This window comes from Gymnoscopelus microlampas (assembly GCF_963454915.1).
Source record: "Gymnoscopelus microlampas genome assembly, chromosome: 20".
Lineage (NCBI taxonomy): Eukaryota > Metazoa > Chordata > Actinopteri > Myctophiformes > Myctophidae > Gymnoscopelus > Gymnoscopelus microlampas.
Genome location: NC_139957.1, coordinates 35130401 through 35156834, shown reverse-complemented (window position 1 = coordinate 35156834; position 26434 = coordinate 35130401). Strand labels below are relative to the sequence as shown.

The 26434-nt window shown below is 41.1% G+C and overlaps 2 protein-coding genes across 3 annotated transcripts; one reads left to right on the top strand and one right to left on the bottom strand.

Annotated features, from left to right (window-relative positions):
• The first annotated feature begins 21 nt into the window (after positions 1-21).
• zfyve19 (zinc finger, FYVE domain containing 19) lies at positions 22-13926 on the top strand. Of its 2 annotated transcripts, XR_014599886.1 has the most exons (12): positions 22-214; positions 3024-3145; positions 3233-3286; positions 4465-4640; positions 5248-5390; positions 6250-6355; positions 7526-7744; positions 8520-8596; positions 8866-8967; positions 9280-9440; positions 10718-10893; positions 11014-13926. XR_014599886.1 is itself a non-coding variant. In XM_084045612.1 (11 exons), the coding sequence occupies exons 1-11, from the start codon at positions 161-163 to the stop codon at positions 10797-10799; spliced, it is 1296 nt and encodes a 431-aa protein (XP_083901738.1). In that variant the 5' UTR covers positions 22-160; the 3' UTR covers positions 10800-13926. The 2 variants fall into 2 exon arrangements, 1 of the variants encoding a protein (XP_083901738.1); XM_084045612.1 differs by having other exon boundaries at positions 10718-13926.
• On the bottom strand, positions 13926-24368 carry ppp1r14d (protein phosphatase 1 regulatory inhibitor subunit 14D). Its single transcript, XM_084045614.1, has 4 exons — positions 23973-24368; positions 15362-15442; positions 14560-14592; positions 13926-14041 (listed from the first exon to the last, which is right to left on the bottom strand). Exons 1-4 carry the CDS (start codon positions 24144-24146, stop codon positions 13973-13975), a joined length of 357 nt encoding a protein of 118 aa, XP_083901740.1. The 5' UTR covers positions 24147-24368; the 3' UTR covers positions 13926-13972.
• Between the last annotated feature and the right edge of the window lie 2066 nt (positions 24369-26434).

The window sequence follows — 26434 nt, the reverse complement described above, 5'->3', positions numbered from 1 at the left end:
GTTTTGATTTAGGCGTGTGAGTGTGTGAGTGTGTGTAATTCACCTTACGAAAAGAATATTAAATATTAGCGCTTTCGTTTTAAGTGATTTTTCCTGATTATACGCACGACAGTAAAATCTTTGTATTACATTTTTTTAAAAACAATTACTAGGTGAACCCATGGATAACCGCTGTTACAGCTGTGCATCAAAGTTCACTCTCTTCAGGAAAGAGGTCAGATTGGGCTCTGATTACATCAACGATTAGCTCGAATGACTTTGCATACATGTAGACCAGGGGTCTTCAACAGGGGTCCGGGACCCGTAGGGGGTCCTCAGAGTTACTACAGGGGGTCCGCCAAATCTTTATGTGATATGATTTTTCTTTTTTACCTTAACCAATTGAAACCTACCATCCCTTTTCTGAGGAGAACTCAGAAATCGGAACTCAGAACAAACAAAAAAAATCGCAGATACAAGCCCACAACGCCTCGCGTTGCGAGGCGTTGTGGGCTTGTAGATCTGCTATTTTTGGCAAAGAGGTATAGGTGTAGAGGGGGAAAAAGAGCAGACCAAGTAAACAAAAAAAGTTGAATCTGAAACACAATTTTATACAATATAGAGGGGAGGGGGTCCCTGCTTCATCTCTCTCTCAGCTAGGGGGCCCTTGGCCTGAAAACGTTGAAGACCCCTGATTTAGACATTTTGTCAGACATTTATTATTGATTACTACTCGTTTATATGATGTTTTTGCATATTATTGTCTGTCTTTAAAGGTTTCGGGATTAATTCAATGCACAGGCATAGGACCCATATGGAAACAAGCCATAGTGTTTTCTTGGGTTTAATCCTTTTAGCATCCTTTTGTATGGCAGTGGTTCTCAAACTTTTTCATGTCAAGGACCCCCAAAATGATATGTATTTGGCCGTGGACCCCCATCTCAAAAATATGTTGTTCCAGGGACCCTCATAAGCAAAGATTTGAGTTACAAATGTTGGCTTTAAAAATATATATATTCAAAGATTTGCACAAAAAAAAAAACACACAATTTTTCAAAAAATAGCAGATCTACAAGCTCATAGCGCGGCACTCGGTGCCGCGCTATGAGCTTGTATATCTGCTATTTTTGAATAGCCAAAGTATAAAAGGTTAAAATTATTGTGATGCTATATTAACACATTTTGCTGGGGACCCCCTGGAACCCCCCCCCCCCAAGGACCCCTGGGGGCCCTCGGACACCACTTTGAGAACCAATGGTTTATATGATGTTTTTGCATATTATTGTGTCGATGTTAAGGTTTCGATTAATTCAATGCACAGGCAGGACCCAAATGGAAACAAGCCATAGTGTTTTCTTGGGTTTAATCCTTTTAGCATCCTTTTGTATGGAACTGCACCTCTGTGCTTTTTTGTTTTTTTTGGACAAACTGTTAAAGGACGACTTCACCACTTTTCAACATATCTTCATATAATAGGTCCTCACTAATGCTCATGATAAAATGGTAAAAAAAAAATCTAATCAGTCTGTGTCTCAGAGGAGGGCTGTAGACAGTTCAGAAACCCATCTACCAGTGACATCATCGATGGGGAATCCAAGCTAATAGAAACTGCAGGCTTTGTATTCCTGGAAAGTTGCAATGCAATAATAGATCCCATTGTTCTCGCCTTAATAAAAATCTGAATAATTTTTTAAAAATCGTTTTGGAAAAAAAATCCTGCCTAACGATGATGTCACTGGTAGATGGGTTTCTGGACTGTCCACAGCCCTCCTATGAGACACAGACCAAGTAGAAAAAAAAATTGTATCATTTTATCATGAGCATTAGTGAGGACCTATGATATGTTGAAAAGTGGTGAAGTCGTCCTTTAATTAAGTATTCAATCAATCAGTCATTTTAACTGTGCATCGTGTGTCACGGGTGACTTGAAATATAACCATTCACATCATGGTAAAACACTGAGATTGACTTATACATAATTGACAATCCTTTCGATGCAAATGTTACACCCCAGGGAAGGTCTTTCACTGCTGAGATACTCAGAATGTTGGTTCTCTGCAAAATAACGATATAAATCAACATGAATGTGATGTTTTGGAGGACATTTAGATTAACGGTTTCTATAAACAAGTCACAGTGGAAGAGTTAAATCAGTATATGCTTTTGTTTTCCCTATGTTTTCCAACTCTTACTTTATGCATTTTCTTTGGAAAGTGGTTACCATGGTTACCGGCAGCTGTGCTGGAAGAAATATAACTTTACAATTCATATTCAGATTACTTTATATATCCCAAGAAGTGCAATTCATTTATTTAGGCTCATACCTAGAACTCACCTAACCCCTGCTCATTATGCTAGGGTGGGATGGCTCAGGGTAGAGGACAGAGTACAGCAACTTGCAATGGGCCTGGTCTTCAAGATACACTACACCACAAAGACACCCATGTACCTGTGAAACTACTTCAAAAACGTGAGATACAAACACAACACCAGAGGGAGCTCCACTGATCTCATTCAACCCAGATTCGGCTCAAACATGGGGTTGAATTCATTCTACTGTTATGCCACCACAAAATGTGGAATGCCCTACCAACAGCCATCAACAAGTGTGACTCCTTATCCTCCTTCAAAACCGCAATAAAAAAAGCATAACACCTGAAATGACCCCCCCCCCTTGTTTTTCCTTACCTTTATACGTTTATTGCTGCTAGACGTGTTGATGATTTTCTTGTATGTTACTGCACATCTTTAAATGTCTCGATGGATTGAATACATACACATTGGAAACAAGCCCTTAGGACATTTTGTGTTATCCTTTTAGCATTATTGTAAAATTGTACCTCTGTACTATTTTGCAAACTAACTGTTAATAAAGTATTCAATCAAACAAAAGCTATGTGAAAAGATATAATAATAATAATAATAATATAAATAATAATAACAACAATTCAGTCCCCTTTAGTACTTTCTCGGGGTATTTGTTATTAAATGGAATAAAAAGACAGGATGAAATTCATAGGGTTGATGTGTGATTCTTGTGGCAGGTGGGCTGTAAAAACTGCGGCCGGTCATTCTGCTCCGGATGTGTGAACTTCACTGCTGTGGTTCCTCGCTGTAACAACACCCAGCAGAAGGTCTGCAAGCAGTGCCATGGAAATCTCACCAGGTAGATCATATTTTTGTGTCATATCTCTTCCCATTTAATATACCATCACAACAGCATAGTGTTTTATGTTGATTTCTTTATTGTCAGTAGGAAAACTACAGACGATGCTGGCAGATGGTCTCCTCCAGAAAACTACAAAAAGTCAGTATGAATCGACAAATGTTGACACTTTAAGTATTTATTGCAATTCAGGCATTTAGACGCTCTTATCCAGACTACAGCAACTCACAATAAGCAAGGCAATCACATACATAGAATGCAGAGAAGCTAGGATCCAAGGTCAACCAGGAACCTAAGCATCAGTCTAACAATATACTATCGAAATATCAATCTGTACATCGAAACTGTAGGATACCAGGTATACAATGAACCTGCAATGTTTAACCCATTAAGACCTGGAACTGTGTCATTTTTAGATTTGAGCGAAACAGCATTAATTTACACTTTGGGCTATTCAAAAATAGCAGATATACAAGCTCATAGCGCAGCACCGAGTGCCACACTATGAGCTTGTAGATCTGCTATTTTTGGAGAAATCGTGAAAATGTGTGCAAATCTTTTAATATATATTTGTAACTAAAACTAAATGTAACTTGCTTCTGGGGGGGGGGGGGGGGGTGGAACTAAATATTTTACAAATGTGCTCTACAAAAAATATATTCAAAGATTTGCACAAATGTTCACGATTCTTCAATAAATAGCAGATCTACAAGCTCATAGCACGAGTGCCGTGCTATGAGCTTGTATTTCTGCTATTTTTGAATAGCCAAAGAAATCTTAAAATGACAGATTCTTTCCCGGTCTAAATGGGTTAAAGGGGTATTTCACTTTAAAACACTTCTGGGGTACATGCCCCTTTAATCTTACCCGTACCTCTCCTTCATTCTTACTGCTGTTGCTGCTATGACACCTCCAGGAAAAGAATAACAGTTTATCTTTATATGTATTATCTTATCTTATTTTACACTTTGGCTATTAAAGAATAGCAGATATACAAGCTCGTAGCGCGGCACAGAGTGCCGCGCCACAAGCTTGTGAAAATGCGTGCAAATCTTTGAATATATATATATTATTTTAAAGCGAACATTTATAACTCAAATCTTTGCTTCTGGGGGTCCCTGGAACAAAATATTTTGAGATGGGGGTTGGCGGCCAAATACATATCATTTTGGGTGGTCCTTGGCATGAAAACATTTGAGAACCACTGCTTATAGAAACATACGTTTTTCAGAAAACTGTTGGAATTTAGAAGACATTTGTAGAATCGGCTTCAGGTCTTAATGGGTTAAATAATTGTTATGCTGCCCTTTGTTTACCAGACGGGTTGCTGCACTTGAGGCTAAAGGGCAGACGATACAGCCCCTTGCCCAGGGGAGTTGTAGAAATGCCCAAGCGGGCCCCGTGCCGACCAAAGGCCTAAGTAAAGAAGACCAGGACATCGCCATGAGGCTTCAGAGGCTGAAAGAAGACACTCAACCAAGCAGTGGTGGAAAAAGTACTCTTTTTTTTTTTTACTTAAGTAAAAGTATCAATACTGCAATGTAGAAATACTCTGTTACAAGTAAAAGTACGGTAATCAAAATTCACTTGAGTATAAGTACAAAAGGCTTGGTATCAAAATGTACGTAAAGTACCAAAAGTAGAAAGTACTCATTATGCAGATTGCAGAATGTTTCACAAGTTTTCAAATTCATAAAATGTATAAAAATCTTAAATCGGCTATTTTCAAATGGCTGAAATGTATATAGGGCTGAAGTGGGTAATGTATGTTTTGTAATAATAAGCTAGATCTGCAAAGTAACTAGTAACTAAAGTTTTCAAATAATTGTTGTGGAGTAAAAGTACAATATTTACCTCTGAGATGTGGTGTAGAAGTAAAAGTACTGAAAATTGTAAACCCCGGTACTCAAGTAAAGTAAAAAATAACTCAAAATTATACAATTGTACAGTACTTAAACACATTTTCGTAGTTACTTTACACCACTGCAACCAAGTAACACGAATCTCATCCACAATATGCCATCATCGTTCTGTGTTAACATTAAAAACATTTGTTTATTTATTTGCAACCTTTTCCCTTCTGATTTCGACTCGTCACACAGAGTCCATCCCATCCGAGAGAGAGATAGAAGCTCGTCTTGCTGCTCTGAAGGTTCCCAGCCAGCCAGTGCCTTCTGAGCGAGAGATGGAGGACCGTCTGGCTGCCCTGCAGGGCAGAGCTCCGCCTTCTCAAGCTGCCCCACCAGTGAGCCAAGTCCCCGTCCTGTTACTCCGTTGTTAAAGGCCTCTCTTAACCCATTAAGACCGGGAACGCATCTGTGTGTCATTCTTTAGATTTCTTTGGCTATTCAAAAATAGAAGATCTACAAGCTCATAGCGCGGCACAGAGTGCCGCGCTATGAGCTTGTAGATCTGCTATTTTTAGAAAATTCGTGAAAATGTGTGCAAATCTTTGAATATATATATTTTTAAAGTGAGCATTTTAACTCAAATCTTTGCTTCTGGGGCGGTTCTACAAATGTCTTCTAGATTCAAAGTTCTTTTTTTTTTTTTTTTTTTTACATATGTCGCTATAATATCAGTGGTTCTCAAACTTGTTTCATGTCAAGGACCCCCAAAATGATATGTATTTGTCCGCATGCCAGGAACCCCCAGAAGCAAATATTTGAGTTAAAAATGTATATATATATATATATATATATATATATATATATATATATATATATATATATATATATTCAAAGATTTGCACACATTTTCACGATTTGTTTAAAAGAAAATAGCAGATCTACAAGCTCATAGCGGCACTCGGTGCCGCGCTATGAGCTTGCATATCTGCTATTTTTGAATAGCCAAAGAAATCTAAAATGACACAGATGCGCTCCCGGTCGTGAAGGGCTAAACACTGTAATTAACTGATTGTCACTGTTCTTCAATGTCTCTATGGCCATGGCTACAGTGTGTTCAGACTGGCAGCCTATCCAGATTGGAATCAGATTGGTTTTATCAGTCAGTCCTAAAGATCATATTTGAGAAACAAGTGGGATTTGCCTGCAGCCTGAATAAAGCCTGACATGACATGACATGCGTGTTGTCGTGTGCAGGTGCATCAGCCCCCAGATACCAGGACCCAGACAGAACGAGCCAATGCCCTGATAACTCAGATGACAGAGGAAGTTGCTATAGATAACCAAGAAGAAAACCCTCAAGGTTGTGAGTTGCTATTTTGCAATCTTTTCCCTTCTGATTTGGACATGTCATTTAGAGTCCATCCCATCTGATACAATTTGAATATCTATTGTTAGCGCATTAGGTCCGTAAGAGCGCAAATGAATACAATGACCGACATAACATAAATCATATGTCACATATGTGACATATGATTTTATTTTCATGATCAATAAAGACATCAATCAATCAATTAACTACGTATTTCAACATAAACATGTGTTTAAAACAATCTACTCACACACATTACAAATGATCCTTTCCTTGAGATGAAACGGGAAATAATTATAAAACCAGGTAAAGAAGTCACTGACCCAAATCTGAAGTATTTCAAAACGGGGCTTGTTGGATAGATTGCTTGGAGAGCAAATGACTTTCTCTGCGGCCGAGTTGGGTTGTGAACTCTCTGCTATCATTACCTCAAGGCTGGTGTTGAATTATTCCCTCGTTTAAGCTTGACGTTTCAATTTCAGTCAATGAAAGTGACGTTTGTGTGTGACTGCTGTCCATCTTGCAGTGCATTCAGTGTAGAACCTGCCGAGCAGACAGCCGCTATACTGCTGCTTTCTTTTTTCTCTTTTCTTTAACAATCGAATATTAATTTTCACAATCGAACATCTGTCGTTGTCGTTGTTTTTCACAATTTGGTTATATAATCAATCAAATTTCGAACATTTGTTGACAGCCGTACCTACTACAGTCATACAGCGATCATTGGCAAGTATTGTGGAAATTGTAGACACTTAAATAAATAAATAAATACATGGTAATAAGGTTGAAGCGTTTCTTAAACCACTTATGCCCTATTTCAAAAACAGCCAAAATAGCCGATCAAGCTTGTAGATCGGCTATTTTCATTATTGTTTTGAAAGTTTTTGCAAATATTTGACAATGACATTGACCTGACACAATGACATAATCATATTTGAACTGGGGACCCCCCACCCTGATAAGCACTTGGAATGTAGGGGTTGAGGATTTCGATTTCGATGCCTCAATAGATAGATATTGTGAAAATAGCAGATCTACAAGCTCGTAGATCGGCTATTTTCAAACTGTTTGCCTTTTTCTTATATTATTTGACAATTTGATCAAGGTTTGACCAGTTTTTATAGTACCACTGCTCTAACCTATACTGTTAACCCTTCACAGGTGTGGATGGCCCCATGAACAACCTGAACAAAGGGGAGGAGGGCAGGTCAGAGGAGAACCTGGAGGCAGGGCTGGACGGGCCGGGGGGGATGGAAGCCGAGAAGATCCGACTGCTGGAGGAAGCCATGAAGGAGCTGAAGCAGGAGAGCTGCTCCCAGGACCACGTCCTGCAGATGGCAAAGAGAATCGCCACGCTCAAGGGACAGGATCCGGACAAGGGTACAGCAACATGTTATCTTTGTGTGCACTACTTCCTGCTCGTTGACTTTCAATTCATCTCTGTGTTACTCTGCTAGTTTGATTAAGCATTGCACTGTTGCAACTACAGTACTTGTATAAAACATGCTCTGTTGCCAGGTACTGTTCCTTACACAGCCCTAACTTAACTCTTAAAGCTGCGCTATGTAACTTTCCTCTTCTACCCTGGATTTGAACACGGTTTCCTGCACAAGTGCTGACATGTTTTACCATTGCGCTAATAGAGCCTGCCTGCTTGCTCAGGGGATAAATTGATTCTTGACCATCAGGTCAAAATTCAATTTGTGTCAGAGTGTCCAGGTGAGACATGACCTTTGACACAATCTAAATGTCTCAATAGAAGAGCAGGGAGACAAAATACAACCACCCCAATTGGATAAGTTATATTTAAAAGAAAGTTACATAGTGCCACTTTAATACTTACACAGCTTTAGCTAAACTTAACTCTCAATACTTAACTTACACTTCCATACGCAGCCTTAACGTAACTCTTCACACTTAATTTACAGTTCCTTATGCAGCATGACCTTTCTGTGTGTGCAGAGCAGTTGCTATGCTACTTAATTTGTCTTTTTTCTTTGATATACTCTAGTCTTATATACTTGAACAACAGAAAGTCTACACAAATATGAGAGAACGGTTACTTTCCTCTCACGAAAGTCCACTGTAAATGTGTCAATGTCTTGACCACACACCAGTGTTGCTGTTAGTCAGAGAATATTTTCTTGTCTTTTAGTTACTATGGAAGACCTGCGGCACCCCGACAGTGAGGAGGAGACAGAGGAAGAGGCTGTGAAGAGAGTATTAAAACAGGTCTGGAACAGTAGATGCAATAGAGGCTTTGATCATTACTCATGCATGATAAACCTGTTTCAGAGTTCATATCGTACATCACACTTAATTTGATTCACGTCTGCTAATGGGTAGACAGGACGTCATCTGGTCTGAACTGGAGAACCGTGGTGAATGAATTGACATTGCTTAGGTCACCCACCAGGGGCTGCTACTTTGCCAATATTATTCCAAATAAATTGGTAACGAAAAGCCATACTGAAACTCCACTCGTGTTATTTTGGTTGTAGCTCGATGAAGAAGCTGCACTGGACGAGGCCAGTGGCTACAACATACGTTTGGAGCACAGCGGTCCAAGGAACAGAGAAACAAAAGAGGCTTCAGAGAAAAAGGTATTAAAACACTGAATCAGAATATGCTTTATTGTCACATCACAGGTTTACAGAAGTAAAAAAAAAAGTGGGTGAAATTCGTTTTCGTGCAATTTCCATCTTTTTGTTATTCCCATAGAAAAAAAAGAAAGTTTTTTTTTTGTGGTAGAAATGTAAAAAAAAACAGTACAAGTACAGTCAAAACAGCTTTGAGTTCGCAGCTTTGAGTCCGCACCCAAATACATAACATTTTGGTGGTCCTTGACGTGAAAAAGTTTGAGAACCACTGTCCTACCTAGACAATCCTTTCTGTGTGTCTGGTATGTTGCCAAGGTGCCGCCAGCTCTGGCCCAAGCGACTCGTCCGGCGGCGTCTAGAGTCGAGTCACCAGACAGTGACGAGGAGGAACTCCCCTGGTGCTGCATCTGTAACCATGACGCCACGCTCCGCTGTCACACCTGTGATGGAGATCTGTTCTGCAGCCGCTGCTTCAGGTACCACCACCGCCACCACATACATCTTATGATAATAAGCTAGTGCAGGGGTCTTCAACAGGGGGTCCGGGACCCCTAGGGGGTGCTCAGAGTTATTCTTTTTTTACATTAACCACTTGAATTCTAGCATCCCTATTCTGAGGGGAACATTAGCCGTTCCACAAGCTCACAACGCCTTGCAGAGGAAAAAAAGAGCAGACCAAGTACAGAGTGAAAGGTTAAGTTTACTAAGTGTTGAAGGGTTAAGTGGTTAAATGTCTTAAAATACCCATGAATCCAACATGGCAGTGCTGTCAAACAAGTCTACGAAGCTTTCTACAAAATCAATGAAAAAGTTTAATCTGCAACACAATAATATACAATATGTAGTGGGGGTCCTGCTTCATCTCTCTCAGCTAAGAGGTCCTTGGACTGAAAAGCCTTGAAGACCCCTGAGCTAGGGCACCAGCTATTGGTTATTTTCCCATATCTATTCATCTGTTGATAATGTTTTATATTGTTTGATTAACCTAAATGTGATTCATTTAGACTAGAAAATGTGGATAACACAAGGTAATAAACACAAAATGAAGATAAATACTCATCACAAGTTATTTTATGAGCCCACCAAACCAATGTTATGACTTCCTCCTTGCATGGAAGTCAGACAATGCTTTGATGCCTAAAGGGAGTTGCCTACGGTATGATTTGGCATGAATACCATGTCCCAGATACATCCTGTGAGGCTATCATGCTGCTAAGTAGAACACAGATAAAGTATTTAGTGTGATGAATTATCAGAAATAGGCCTGTCACAATTACGACATAATCACCTGTTTTGCATATGCATCATAATTGTCAAAATCGTTGAAAAATATTCATACATTTTCAAACGTTTTAAAAAATTGCGGAAATGGCAGGTCTACAAGCCGGTTATTGCCACTATTTGTATTTTTATTTTGAAGGTATACAATTATGAAATATGGACTATTTATTTGGATTATTGGTACCGGTCATTGTCAGTTATTGTCATATCTGCCTGGTTCCAATTTTGGTTGACAAAGCCTAAAAGGCAAACAGAAATATCAGTTTTTATTTATATGTTCCAAAGTCCAACGCCACAGACACAATTAAATCATTAATTGCTATTATATGTATGACAATTAATCGTTGAGTAAAAGTTCATGATCGTGCCAGCCCTATTATCAAATAGATAATGTATGATGAATCATCGTAAAGATAAAGGATTTAGTGTGATGAATGACCAATCAACACTCTCATTCTCCTCCCCCACGCAGCGAAGGCCATGATAAATATGAGAGGAAGGAACATCGCACCGTCAGCTACACTGCACCAAAGAAGAAGAAGAAGAAGACATAAGAGTTGAACTAGGAAGAGTTGTGGATCACTAGCATCTTGCCAAGAGGCGCCAATAGATTTATGTTTTAGCCTTAGCTGGAATCTATATGTGGAGGTAACAGCTCTGATTTATTTATTATTTAAAACAATGCAGAATGTGTAATCATAGTTGCTAATCCAGTGTAATCTGTCTAGAAGAGCAGTTGAAAAGTTTGCATTTGTGTGTGCATTCCAGGAATGGTAAGGACTGCTTTGTGCAGTTAGCAGATGAGGAACCAGCTGTAATATTAACTAGCAGAGAATGTGGAACTGCCTGAGGTCAGTAACGCTGTAATGCACGTATCTATTCCAGTGGTCAAATAATGTACATAAAGTATGTGAGGGTAAATAATAGTTAACGGTGCTGATAATGTAATGTATAGTGTAATATCAAATACAGGTCCCATTCTTTTCTGTAATGCAGTAAGAGCCACTACATTACTGTATGTTCAACTCGTGGTGGGTGCAGAACAGGAATTTTAGCAGTAATGTATTGCTACTGTAGATTTGAGCTGATTTAACCATTTCCAACCTGGCGTCCCTATTTTGGCCGTGTCATTTTAGGCAAAAAAAAGAAAGAAAGAATAAAAGCTTGCAACATTTGCAATGCGTTGTGAGCTGGTAGATCGGCTATCTTAACAATCCATCATACGACGAAGTATATAGGGCTTATAAGTGGCTAACCTGACTAAATAAGGCTGTTATTTTTTTGCGTGTGTCATTTGTCCTACTTCACATGGACAACAAAGGCACTTCTTTGATTAGTTGTGGCTTCCATTTTTCACAGTATGTATTCGTCACTGTGACACACACACACACACACACACACACCTGTCACAAGCTCATCTGGGATGATGTGTCGTCCCAGATTGCTGTCAGACCCTGCCTGGGGAACCGCAGCAGCCGCGGTCTAAAATGATTACAGAGGGCTTTTGTCTTCTCTTGGCAGACAGCGGCGGTCTCCGTTGTAATCTCTGGATGGCTGAGACTATGACATTACTGTTGCCTCTCCTGTCCCAGGGTGTAATATCAATTTAAGATGGGAAGCTTGTAAGCCTCGTCTTAAGTGACATTCTCTGATATGACGGCCACAGGTTGGTTTGTTTTTATTTGTTCTCCATTCTTTTCTTTAATCACTTGCTATTATTATAGGAGAATGTCACTGGTTGGCAGTACCATGTAGGAAAAATAAAACCAGGTAATGACATTTCGAGCACCAAGTCTCTTCCTCAGACACCAAGTCTTGTTCCTGTGGCCGTCAAAACGTCACTCACCTTTATAATAAATCTTTGAAAACGGGAGCTACCTGTTTGGATAACATTTTTCCTACATGATGAATCTTTGTTTGATCTAGTATCCTTGTAGGTCTAGGGTGTGCGTCTCTTGGCAGTATTCCACATGGGGGAAAAGATGGTGGAGAACCGGTAAATTAGTATAATGGCTCCCTCAGCCAACCGGTCGTGTGTGTGTGTGTGTGTGTGTGTGTGTGTGTGTGTGAGTGACAGGGAAAAGGGCCAGAGTGCAGTGTCATCAACGTGCATTACTGTCTGGCAAACGGAGGCGAGACCGTAATTACGGCCTCCTCCAGGGGTTTGCTCCATTTGGACCCAGATGGAGGTTGTTACTGTGTTTGCCTAGCCTGGTCATGTCGTACACTAACCACACACAGGAAATGGATGGGAGGTAATGGATGCATACTTAAAGGGGGCATCTCCCTGGCCTTGATTTCATTGTATTTAGCCCCGGTCGTACCAGCACTTCCATCCTGTTAATCAGTCTTTGAAAAATGAACGTTAGAAGCCTTACCTACAGTACAGCATATGTTGGGTTTAATATGCCAAATGGCATATAGTCTGATACCGTCACTGTGGGGCAGAAACCTTGTATGTCCAAAACCATTACTTTTCCAGACATGGAATAGAAAACCTGTGTTTCAGTGGATCCAATGTGGTTATTATTTTGTCACAAGCTCTTTTTTAATAATTTCATTGTTAAATATTTGTAAAACCCACAGACAGACTTAACCACTTTCAACCGTGTGTCCCTAATTTGGGCAGGTCATTATAGGCAAACATTTTAAAAAACGTTTCAAAAGTAGCAAAAATAGCAGATATATAAGCTCCTGTTGCTTTGCGACGCACAGTGAGCATGTAGATGTGCTATGGCCGCTATTTGTCAAACGTCAAAGTGTACAAATCACCGCTAATGTTATTGCTTATGCTTATAACTACTAGGACATAGCTGTTTCAATACTGTAATACACTGCACATAAATGCTAAGCTAAAGACTGCAAGTGTGAATTAGATAAGATAAGATAAACCTTTATTCCTGTGGGAAAACAGAGCTTGTAGATCTGCTACTTTTGCGTGACACTGTCATATGACAATATATAAAATGGGGCATTCATTTATGAAAAGATCCAAGGTTTCTGCCCGACAGCAACGATATGATATATGAAAGTCATGCAGTTGTAGTTACTGTACCTTCTGGTAGCAGGACATTAGGGTGATGGCTTTATCTCTTCCAGGCCAATGGTTTTGTGCGTGTGTGCGTGCGTCTGTGTATATCAATTACCATTCACTTTGTGGCCTATATGTACTGTACTGTATGCAATCGGATATAATGCATTTGATTATTAATCCACAGACTTGTCTTGAAAATGTTCTCTTTTATTTTGACATACAACACTGTTAAAAGAACAAAAAAATATTTATGTACATACATAGGCAACCAAAAAATGTACAGTCTTGCACAAAAAAAAACAGTCCATCTGAGTAATAGTCAATACAGTACTGTACGTCTTTATCACAGGTCCACTATGTCTATGTTGAGGGGAGTCAAAAAGCTATAACTGTCCATAAATAAAAGTTAAATAAAAAAGAAAACATTCCTAATGAAATGTTTTTCTGTATTATACCGATACTGAGTCTGACCCATGTGTGCAGGAGAGAGGGTCCCACACCGACATGTAAACCACATGGACATAGGGAATAGTTATGCATGGGACATCCTACTGACATGTAAACCACATGGACATAGGGAATATTTATGCATGGGACATCCCACTGACATGTAAACCACATGGACATGGGGAATAATGGGACGTTGGGAGAGCAGAGGATTCACATTGTCTCACTTCTTGTTTTGACCCTTCATTATTTCTTCAAAGGCCCTGACATTTTACGTAGACCCTTGATCCTGTACACCAGGCTGTTGATAAAATCCTAAAGGAACAGGGGAGAAAATGGAAAACAGTGTCCATAAAAAAATGGAGTGCGTCTGCGCCGTTTTTTTCTTTCTGTTACCAGCGGCCTGAAAATCTAGTAGCGCTGATCAGAGCACTACATCACGTGAAGCTTGGCCATTCAAATCCGGATGTTACATTTGTGACGCCCTGTGGCCAATCAATCTGGATGTTATGTGGTGATACCCACTGGCCAATCAAATCCAGATGTTACGTTTGTGACGCCCACTGGCCAATCAAATCTGGATGTTACGTTTGTGACGCCCACTGTTCACCCACCCGCCCACTGTTAGATACTGTATATAGTATATTTGAAGGCAGCATCTCGACATGTTATACACTTTACTGACTGGGTACTGCAACAGAACAAGTGATGACTGCAGAGAAATAGACCAATGTTGGAGTATCTTTTGTCGATCGTTTGATCTCTGTCAGGTGTGTGGCTGATCTGCAAGCTGTGGTTTCTTGTAAGCAATGGAATTCTCTTTAGAGTCTCACCTCTTTTGGCTTGCAACATTCCTGCAACAACTCCTATTGAAGAGAAGAAACAAATATTAGACTGAGTCACAACGTGGACATTGCTCTTTCATGGTAAACATTGCACAAGGGTTTCGTCTTGGGTCAGGGGTTTGTAAAGCTATTACCCCACTAAGTTAGATATATACCCAGGTTTATGTGTGCAATATGAACAAGGTCGTATTTTGAAGTGCTTGTAATTCTTTTTTTCCGACAGCTTTCTGGAATGTGGCCCAGAACAGGGTGGAATATCAAGTGAGAAGTGAGGGCGTTTGGAAGACGGGCTTCCCCATGTGTCATGGAATTTATGGAACACTGGCTTTTTCTCATGTTTTGTAAAAAGAAAAAACAAGTTTTAGATATAACAAGGTTTAGAATTTCATTCAAAATGATAAATGGTTAATCATAAAACAATGAAAATTATATCTCATCCTATTGTGGTAGATTCGATGTTGGTGACTTATCTACCGCAGTCTGAATTTTGGAATTTGATAATGGAAACGTCAGGGAATTCTAACCTTGCATTTAAAGTGGGATACACTGTAAACAAAACACAGAGTCTAGTGATGCGTTTTGCGATGTTGAGAGCTTGTAGATCGGCAATTTCCGCTGAACGTTAGCTGCAGAATAGGGATGCTAGGGTTCAGCAATTTGGGGTGAAGTGTCTTGCTCAGGGCCACTTTGACACGTTATCTGGGCGGACCCGTGGGGGGGAACCTTCTGATTACCAGACGGCCTCTCTGAAATGTGTGTGTTGTCAACTGTTCAAGCAGTACACGCTCACCTGCAGTCTGGTCCTCTGCTCCTCATCAGACAGTTCCAGCAGCTCGTCTATATCGATCTCTAACTCTGGCATCTCTTCCTCCTGAAATGGACAGACAGAAAAAGACAAAGAGGCAGTCATGAGACATAGATTCTGTATGCACTCACATGACCGACACAGCAACATCCTTAAGTTAACCACTTTAACCCTGGCATCCCAATTTTGAGCATGTCATCATAGGCGGAATAATATTTGTTTTTGTGGTTAACCCTCAGGATTTTACTGTGTGTACACACCAGGAAATGATGTAATGCAGCTGTACAAATTAAAAGTGTCATTATTACTTATCAGGCAGGAGGTTTTGCTTCTCATTTTGCCACCGTCTGATTTCATGGATGACTTAACCAGCTGACATTTACAGTTCAACCATTAGAGTTTATGTTGTCTCGTGAAGTTTCATAACGTGAACCTGACTACTGATCACAGATCAGTATTCTTCTCTAAATTGATCCAATCCAAGTTGAACTTGAGCTCAAATTATAATATTAACCACTTAACGCATTAAGACCTGAGGCCGATTCTACAAATGCCTAAAACCAGTAGTTCTCAAACTTTTTCGTGCCATGGACCCCCAAAATGATGTGTAGGCCGCGCACCCCCCATCTGAAAGGTTTTGTGCAAGGGACCCCCAGAAGAGAAGATTTGTGTCGAAATTCTAAATTTTTCAAAAATGTTCTAAAATAGCAGATGTACAAGCTTGCATGGCACAAAGTGACACAGTTTGAGCTTGTAGATTGTGGTTATTTTGGGAACCACTGTTCAAAACCACTGTTCTAAATTCTAAGAGTTTTCTGAATAACTTTATTATATAATGTTATTATATATATATATATATATATATAGCTAAACTCTAAAATGACATATTTCCCGTATATTTAATATATATATACATATATATTTAGTTGGCCAAGGTCCCCAGGGCTCTATACTTGGCCCCCTCCTTTTCCCCTCTACACCAAATATTATCACTGAAAATAGCCGATCTACAAGCACTCACAACGTCATGCGTTTCAGGCCGAAGGTTTGACCCAGAATATGGACTCTAGTCTAGGGTTCATCCGTAGGTTTTATGTACTCTCCCGATCGAGAGAAGTAATTATAACTGCAACACCCGGGATTCAAACCCAAACCTTCTGTGTGGGTGGAAGACCAAAACATCTACTCTATCTTTCTCAGTGGGAGACCACCTCCAACCACTGCAGCTGTGCTAGTTATATGTTATATCGTATTAACATACTCAACCATACAGATTTACCGTTATCATGCAGCAATGGCAGCTAGGATCCAAAAACATAATTGAGAACCATTTGCAAAGTTTGGAACAGTGACAGTAAGTCTGCAGCTGTATAAATATGAAGTCTAATCAACTGGTATATGAAGCTCACATCCTCAGCATTTTCAGAGGACATGATGATTGCTGACTGGTGGGGCTTCGGAACCATAAGCAGTGAGATATCTGGAGTCAGCAGGTGCACACTCATATTTGGCCATTTCAGAGACGTATTTTCCAGTTGGGGAGTTTTAATGGCTGGTGAGGAAGACAGGCTTCACACTCTGGGCTTTCTGGATGAGCGGAGAGATAATCAATGTGGGAGTGCTGAGTGGTGGAAGAAATCTACCGCCAGACTACAGAGTCCTCTTTGCCACAATTTAATTGACGAATGCTGCCAAGTTTGGAGTCGTGGTGATTGTGCTGTGGAGGGACTGTCTCTTTATGGCACAATGCTGGGCAGTGGCCCGTGCGATGATTTTTGTCTAAGTGGGGCCTGGGCTCTGTGCTGGGGTGCGCCGTTGTAGTGGAGCGGACCGTGAGTCAACCACGTAATTGCAAGATTCTCCTGTTCTAAATAAAGCTAAATTGTTGCCTAAAAATAAACCATAATTGCCTGGCAGTGCTGTACTGCACTGGTCTAGGTCACAGAAATTATTTCAATTCAAATTCAATAACATTATTATGTCAGTTTAACCATTTTCAACCTGGTGTCTCGATTTTTGGCAAGAAATTGCAAAGAAAATGGCACATGGCTTGTAGATCAGTTTTTTAAGCCATTCACAATAAGGGGCGGGGACTGGTGCAGCCAGAGGGTATAGCTGTTTGGGGTCTTTGGCATGGAAAAGTTTGAGCACCCCTGGAGGCTAGTGGCCCTTTGAGCTGCTTGAAGTAGGACTGAAGCTGATGTTTAGCACATCTACTGCAAACCACAGATGCAGGTAGAAAGTAGCTTCAGTTCCCTCTGTTCCATGACTGCAGAGTCCAGCAGAGCGCCACTGAATATCAATGAGAGCTTTGCAGAATGTGTGCATTTGTCACAGTGGGGCACAACGTGTCCCTTCCTCCACCTTCTAAAAGTGCTCCATATCACTTGGTGCAAGGAAAGGGTCTAAGAGTTGAACCTAATTTATGCTCCGTCATACAACGGTGTCACTGGCCTAAACAGCAAACCTATAAGCTCAGAACGTGTTGCATCCGCAACGCGTTCTGAACTTGTAGGTCTGATATTTTGGCTATCGTACAAAGAAGTATTAAATCAGGCCTTACCTTCATTGTCAAAGGCAAACAGCACCTTAATAGAGCTGTGGTGCTGAAAATGACTCCACAGCACTTTCTGAAGTTGTGAGCATTAGACTGGTGCTAAAATGAATGTCGGCACTTATTTATGAATTCATGAATATCGAAGTGCCTCTTAGAGGAACACAAAGTTAAACTGCAGTAGGGAAGTGAGTAGCAGTCTAATGAGCAGTGGGATTTTTGTCGAGGGAGTGAAGGATCGCCCTTCACTAGACTTTGAAACGCATTCATTACCATTAGCTCAGTGTCGCAAAACTTCAAGATCATTTAGGTTCATATGGTTTCAATTAGTTCAGCGTTTACCACCACATCGATTCATGCTGGTTTTCCCTGCAGCATATCCCAAAATGTTGTGTATGTTATTGATGTTGACTGTGCCACAGAGTGGGTGATCTTTGAAAATACAGTGCCATGCAATGTCCCATTGGTCCGACTATGCACATTATAACTAAGTAAGTAAGTGGCCTTGGAAACCAATGATTCCCGAGCCATATGGCCCATAGGGCAGGAGCCTATCTCTTGTTTCTGTAGCGTGAGGCGGTACATCCCCCAGCCATGATGTACAATAACACCCCCTGGACATGACGCTAGTATGTCGCAGGGACTAACCCTGAGCCTAATGATAACGATTAACTAACCTAACGTTTTTCGGACTATTGGGACATAGGAATAATGGGCCGTGGGATTAATGGGCAGCCCCTGAAAAGGACAACAATTGAAGTGAAATGTTAAGCACGGCTTGTACATCAGCTAGTTTCAGCGAACAGATTTGGAGTAGATGGAAAAAAGGCCCCCTGTCAACGAAGTATATGGGTTTTAAGTGGTTAAGAGGGTCCCATGTCCAGGAAACCAGGCTGTTGTGAGAAGACACTGGCGTGTGTAGATTAGAATTTATCAGATCTTCTCTTTCCTTTTTCCTGTCAGGGGGCAGGAGCTGTCTACAAACTAAACATTCCATAACAAAGAGATCACAGTTCATTAACCTTGTGCAGTTAGGCATGGTATCGTTTGAAAGGACTACAGCGCATGATGGAGATGAAGTCTCGTGGTCCCCTGGTATGTGTAAGGACTAATGAAATTTGCTTTAAGGTGCTGCAAGTGATATTCTTTTGGTTACAACAAAGTTTTTTGTTAAAAAGTTAAAAATCTATATTTCAATAGAGCATAAACATATCACTTAGAGCACTTTTAAAGAATTATCACAACAGAAACATATGTTGCCAGATACAGGTGCATGCACTAAGAATATGACTTGTGTGTGCAGTGTAAACAGCTCTTCACATAAGTCAACAGATCAATATATACATAACATTGAAGACAGGGTAATGAGTTAAAGAGACAAATAACATGTATGTAATAACATTCAGTGATGATATAGGAGGTGGAGGGATTGTCCAGAGTTGTCCAGGATGGAGACAGTTGTGTAAGCATGAACATAGCAAGTAGGCCTACTGCTATGGAGCAGTAGACAGTGCAATTGGGAGCACTGATGGAAGGTACAGTGCATCCACAGGATATTCAACAATAAGTTAACAAGTTATGTGTGTTGACTAAAGTCAGTACAGTGGATATGGATGGAGACAGCGGTGGTGGAGTAGATTCGATTGGTCTTAGATTGGTCTTTATCGTCCCCGTGGGATAAATTGGTTTGCAACAGTAGTCAACACAACCAATACACATCATGAAAATAGAATGTAAATGTAAAAGACATACTGTAAATGCATATACGGGATATATAAGGTCGCAGTGAGCTACAATATAAGAACACCAAGAGTCCATATTAGTACTTTGTTCACCATATAAACCCTGGCGTGTGCTTGTAGATCTGCTTTGATCTTTCGGTGAAGAGTTTTGGTATGTAGAGGGGAAAAATGTGTGGACCTTGTATATACCCCTGGAGGACTCCAGTCAATGACATATTTAGGATGTAAGTGTGTGTGCAAACGCAGGTTTGAATCCACACCGGTGCATCTTGTTTTGCTGAGCGCTATCCTTGCCGTCTTTGTCGCTGCATCATTTGTGATTAACAATCGTTCCCAGCATATTTCTCGTTAACCATGCTGAGGTTTCCACACCAACAAATCATTGTAATAGTTACGACTGAAATCCTTTTCGGGAGAGCTCTAGCTCTGTCAATATGAAACCCCTCAACTTTCTCAAGAGAAACAGTCTCTGATTGGCCTTTCTGCAGGTGGAGCTGGCATCAAAAGCCATTTTGTCATCCAGGATGGTTCCCAAGTACCTATATTAGTTTACTGTCTCCACCACTGTGCCAAAAGTCAGTGCCATGACAGGAGGGTTTCGTGAAAGTCGATAAGCATTTCTTTTGTCTTGGAGACATTGAGTTGCAAGTATGAGTCATCCCCACTATTTTATGAAATTGTCCCAGACTGGAACATGATGGCTCACCTCGTGGTCCTGATGGAGACTGACCATCAGCAAACTTGATTATGAATTTTGATTCAAACTAACTCTGACTGTCATCGCTGGACAGCACAAATAACAAAGGGTAGGGTCATGAGATTGGGTTAAGCCAGCCATAAAAGCTGGCTTAACCAGCCACCCATAAAAGCTTTTCCCTTTGAAAATCAAACCATATGAATACTACCAATACAGCTTAGTACTGTATGTATTTGAATAGACTTGACAGTTCAATAGCTCAAATGGCATTCAACAAGAGTGCCACCCTATAGATCATACAGGAAACCCTCAGTACGGGTCCATTTGGTTACATTTGTACACTCTCAGAGTTACAAACCTGTAAGATTCCCAACTATCAATCATTTAACTGGGGACCTCCTGGAACACCCTCAAGGACCCATGGGGTCCCCGGACCCCACTTTGAGAACCCTTGTTGCAGACAAAAGCGAACGTGGAGTCAATCCCTTCACTGACTGAACGACTCCACATTACTACAGATGACCAGGACTATATGTTGTTAACTTGGAGGCATAGACATTGCTTATGTCAACTTTATCGACTACTTCAAACTATTTCTGATTCTGATACCTTCTTATTATTCAGCTCGATGTCCCCCCCCCCCCCAAAAAAAAGGTGCGAAGTTTTGCAAAGGAGGGCTGCCACACCATCCCAAGGCAGGTATGAATTAGAGATGCAGCTAAATAATTCAGGCGGTGACACTGGGGACTGACTGTAAATGCTTCCACGCGGAAGACTCGGAGAAGCAGCAGAGTAACCTTCCCCTGAGTCCATGCAAAATTCATCACCCTGGCCGCAGCACATGGACAGAACACGTCTCCTCCCACACCGCAAACTAGGCCTGTGACTATTGATTATTTTCTTAGCGATTATTCCATCAGTTACTTTTCAGATTAATCGAATAATTGAGAAGCGGGGTTTATATTATGTTTTTTTAAGACATTATATATCAATGAATCGATGTGTCAAGCGAAAATAATGAAAATAACCGATCCACAAGCGCACAACGTGTCGCAATGCGACACACTGTGAGCTTGTAGATCGGCTATTTTCACTATTTTTAATTTCTTTCTTGACGAGTTTCGCCTAATGACATGCCCAAATAGGGATCGATTACTAAGCAATTATTACATTAATGATCACATATCTATTCTTTTTTATAATTTATTAAATCAATTGGTTTGACTGTTGCACCCCTAGTGCAAACATCTCATCTACCACAACTATAGTTAGTCAATCCTCTACCACAGTGCTTCTCAAACATTTGCATGTCAACGACCCTCAAAAGGACTTGGTGCCAAGGAGCAAATCTTAAGATTAGATTAAGTACAGAATTCTACAACTGTATACTGTAGGTGGGGAGAAATAAACCTATGATCTGAGTAGATAGTCATAGTCTCTCATTAGATTACCTTCTATCTGGTGAAATGTCAAAAATAATAAAATAGCAGAGCGTGTTGCGTTGCGACGTATTGTGAACTTGCAGATCACACATTTTTGCTATTTTCGAAATAGGACGTATATGGTTAAAGTGTTCCTTATTTTACTGGGGACCCCCCAGCCAGACCCCACTTCACTCCAGTGAAGTGCTTGCATTTGTACACTCTCAGAGTTACTAATGGATAAAAGTAAGTGCTTACATATGTACACTCTCAGTGTACTCTCTCAGAGTTAAAACACTGATTCATTTATCTGTGTTGATTAACCGGATCTCTCTTACATGCCAGAAGCTATTATTTGTTTATATCCCTTGCCTATAATATAACTTATCACTGTTGATAAGTATGTCTACTGGCAATTTGCAAGAGGCTGTATACTTAAAGAGCTCATCCACTCTGCACTGCAGTCAGACATACAGGTAAATATTTCTCAGAGAGAACACAACCTTTCAACCTGGTGTCCCTATTTTGGGTGGGCATATCATTATAGGCGGAAATTGACAAGTGCAAGATCATAGCTTTAAGCACACTAGGTGTTGTGAGCTTGTAGATCTGCTTTTGGATTGATTGATTGATTGAATACTTTATTAACCAGTTTGTTAACAGTACAGTCAGAAAAGCTATGCTAAAAGGATAACACAAAAAGCCCCACAGGGCTTGTTTCCATTGGTCCATTGTACTCAATTCATCAGCAAGACATACAATACATACAAGCTATTTTCACTATTTGTTGTACAACAAAGTATATAGGGCATAAGTGGTTAAGACAGACATCATCACAATACAAATCATCTCTAGTGTTTTTGCTATTGTTTTGTCTATAAAGCATTGATCCTAACTCGATATTAATGCTAGATCCCCTGTGGGAATATCTGTTCAGCGTGCACACACACACACACACACACACACACACACACACACACACACACACACACACACACACACACACACACACACACACACACACACACACACACACACACACACACACACACACACACACACACACACACACACACACACACCCCTTACATATCACCATGCTTATAGCTAATAAGACATAACCGGTTTCAATACTGTGCATATGTGAGGAGGATTGATGTGTAGATAAAGGTTTGAATACAGAATGCAAGCGTGACATAATTGTTTGTTTCTGGGGCAAGATAAGATAAACCTTTATTGATCCCCGTGGGTAATTTCAGCGTAGTAGCAGCAACAGCAGTAAACCAGATGAGAGAAGGAGGAGGAGGAGGCAGCGGGAAAGGAGTTTGGATCTGCTTCTGTAATCCAAGTGTCCCTGTTTGTGGTAACGCAATTTATTCTACCCACAGGGATATTTGCATATATTTCCAGGGGGTGGAGAGAAGGCAAAAGACGTTACTGGAATGAAGCTCATGAAATAAGCAAAAATAGCCAATCTAGAAGCTCACAACGCGTTGTGTTGTGATGCGTTGTGAGCTTGTAGATTGGCTATTTTTGGCCAAGAGATTTGGTGTTGTGAGAAATACTAGCAGACCTAGTACAGAGCTCTGCCCCCCCGCCCCATGCAGTCAACTAAGTATATACTGTATGGTTTAAGTTGTTAAAACAATTTCCAACTTCCTCTTACATGAATTACTGGGGTTCTTACCTCCTTTAAGCCAGAAAGATCAGATATAAGATTTAAGATAAGATCATCGTTATTGTCCTGCAAGATGCATTTTGTCGTGGGCTCCAAGTCGATTCATTACACAGAAAGCAATATGTAATAACATGTAATAACATGTAATATCTAATAAGTGTGCGTATCTTATCAACACCATGGTTAATGGTTCATTATTAAGTTTAATAGCAAACCTTCCCGTAGAGAGCTATATCTGTGTCAAAATATCACAGCAGCAAAGCGGAGCCCCCCACCCCACATGCATGATGGATGGACCCCCACAGTCACCCCCTCAGCACCTCCTCCCTCCCCTCTCCTCTCCTCTCCTCCCACACCTGCCATTATTTGTGTGCATCTTGTTTGTGTGTCATGTGTGTGTACACATGATTGTGTGTGTGTGTGTGTGTGTGTGTGTGTGTGTGTGTGTGTGTGTGTGTGTGTGTGTGTGTGTGTGTGTGTGTGTGCCCTCCCCACTGCTCCTACCTCGCAGTCGAAGAGCAGGTGCAGCTGCCCGTCGATCCACTCCTCGATGTCCAGCCTCCGCTGCAGATCCTTGCGGTTGTACTTGACCGTCAGCTTGCCCAGCTTGCGGTGCGGCGGCTCCTCCGCCGCCTGGAACGTCACCGTGGACGGAGGGGCGCCGGGCTCCGACGCCATGTCTGATGCCACGGCCTCAGGAGAACCGTGGAAAACACACACACACCACACACACACACGACAAAGACACACACAGTCACTCGCAACGGCAGATTCGTGCCTCCTCTCTGCTCTCTCTCCTCTGCACTGTTTCTGAGTCTGTCTCTGTTCTCCTGCTGTCGGTTTCCCCACCGCCTACTGGACCTGCTGTTATGTAGCTGAGCTCTGTCTCTGTCTGTCTCTCTCTCTCTCTCTCTCTCTTGTGCTGGCTCACTGTCTTGCCGGCTTCAGCTCTCTGCTCATCCTCTCTCCCTCTCTCTCTCTCTCTCTCTCTCTCTCTCTCTCTCTCTCTCTCTCTCTCTCTCTAATGCTCACTATCTCTTGCCCTCCCTCCCTTCCTTCCTCCCCTCCCTTTGCAATGCCTGCTGCCTCCTGGAAATGAGATACGCCTCTTTGTGTGTGTGTGTGTGTGTGTGTGTGTGTGTGTGTGTGTGTGTGTGTGTGTGTGTGTGTGTGTGTGTGTGTGTGTGTGTGTGTGTGTGTGTGTGTGTGTGTCCACTCACGCTTGCATTTCTGACTGTGTGTGTGTGTGTGTGTGTGTGTGTGTGTGTGTGTGTGTGTGTGTGTGTGTGTGTGTGTGTGTGTGTGTGTGTGTGTGTGTGTGTGTGTGTGTGTGTGTGTGTGTGTGTGTGTGTGTGTGTGTTGTTTGCTCTCTCTCTGTGCTACAGCGGGGTGGATGAGCATAGGTCGATTACGGTGATAACGACTTGGGAAAGGGTGAGAGGGCAAACGAATGCCAGGAATATTGCCCTGATTGCCAACACCCACACACTGCAACGCTACTCATGTATACAGCTAGCTGTATTTAATTAACCCTGCAGGACTGTCATCAACTTCAAATCAAATCAAATTCTTAGTTGACGAATACTCAAAGATATTACTGACTGATCGGTTAGTTGATTAAACTACTTAACCCCTATTTATTTTGTTGACCAGTGTCCCCCAGGGGTCTGTATGTCGTCCCCTCCTTTTTTCTCTCTACACCAAATCTCATCACAAACAATTGCAGATTGTGTGAGTTTGTAGATCGAATGTTTGTTACCCATTATGATAACATGCCCAGAATAGGGACACTAGGGTTCATGTGGTTAATCAATGTGTCAAATTTGAGTTTGCCAAGTCAAGTGCAATAATGTAAAAGCATTGTTAACCACCTAATCCCTATTTCAAAAATAGCAAAACATATGCAGCTCACTACGCATAAGAAATTGGCTAATTTTGAACAATTATTTTTTTTTAGTTTTGAGAATTTTCACTTATAATCTCAACATGCTCAAAATTGGGGCACCAGGTTGAAAGTTGCAGACTCAGTATGGAGAAAAAACACAAAAATGAAACTCTGCATTGAATTTTGTGCACCTGTATATAGTTTAACGTGAACTGGACACATCCCATCATGTCTAACATCTTTGATTGAATAATCTACACATCCAAAAACGACTATACCCTAACATGTACTGTGGAGCAATTATTTAATGACGACTAACAGATCAAATGTTTATAGAACAGCTTCTGACATTAGCACGGTCCTCTTCTGTCTGTCCACACTTAACAACAATGGCTGGGTCCCCCTGACAGGTGAACCAGGGTTCCACTGGAGTGATACTCACCCTGTCCCTTATAGAGCCATTATCAGGTGTACGTTTAATAAGCCTTGAAGTCAAAATTGGCATCCTCAGTTACGTCGTCATGAATAATAAATGAATCTGCAAATACTGTCTATGGTCATTTGGAAATGAACCGACAAATGTCGTTTTTTGTTTTTTTGAATGTTTGAAAAAGTCAAATGTCGCCAGGAGCGGGAGTATCCCAAGGTCAAACATTCATAGCTGCAACTTCCAGTGCCAAATTATGATAATTGAGACAAGGGAAACATCGGCCTATGGACTTTCCAACAGATCCTATTACGATATGAACAATGAGCTTGGCTTTTTTTGTCTTGGCAGGGGACTATCAGTCAGCGTAGCTGTGCGTGTTCGCCCGCTGATGCACCGTCTGTTACAAACACTGAATTATTGACCAACTCTGAAAGCTCACCTTTCCAGGCAAACAAATATTCATTCATTGCTATCCTCTGCTGCTCAGTTCTACTCCATCAGCTTGTCTGGATATGAGAACTCTCCTCCACCCTGCCTGAGTGATCTCATTCTATAGGTGGGAGAAAAGGCAGCCAGCATCAGTTTACTATAAAATCCTGAGTGTTGGTGTTCATTTAGACCTCACCCCCAACACGCCTCTCTCTACTTGTA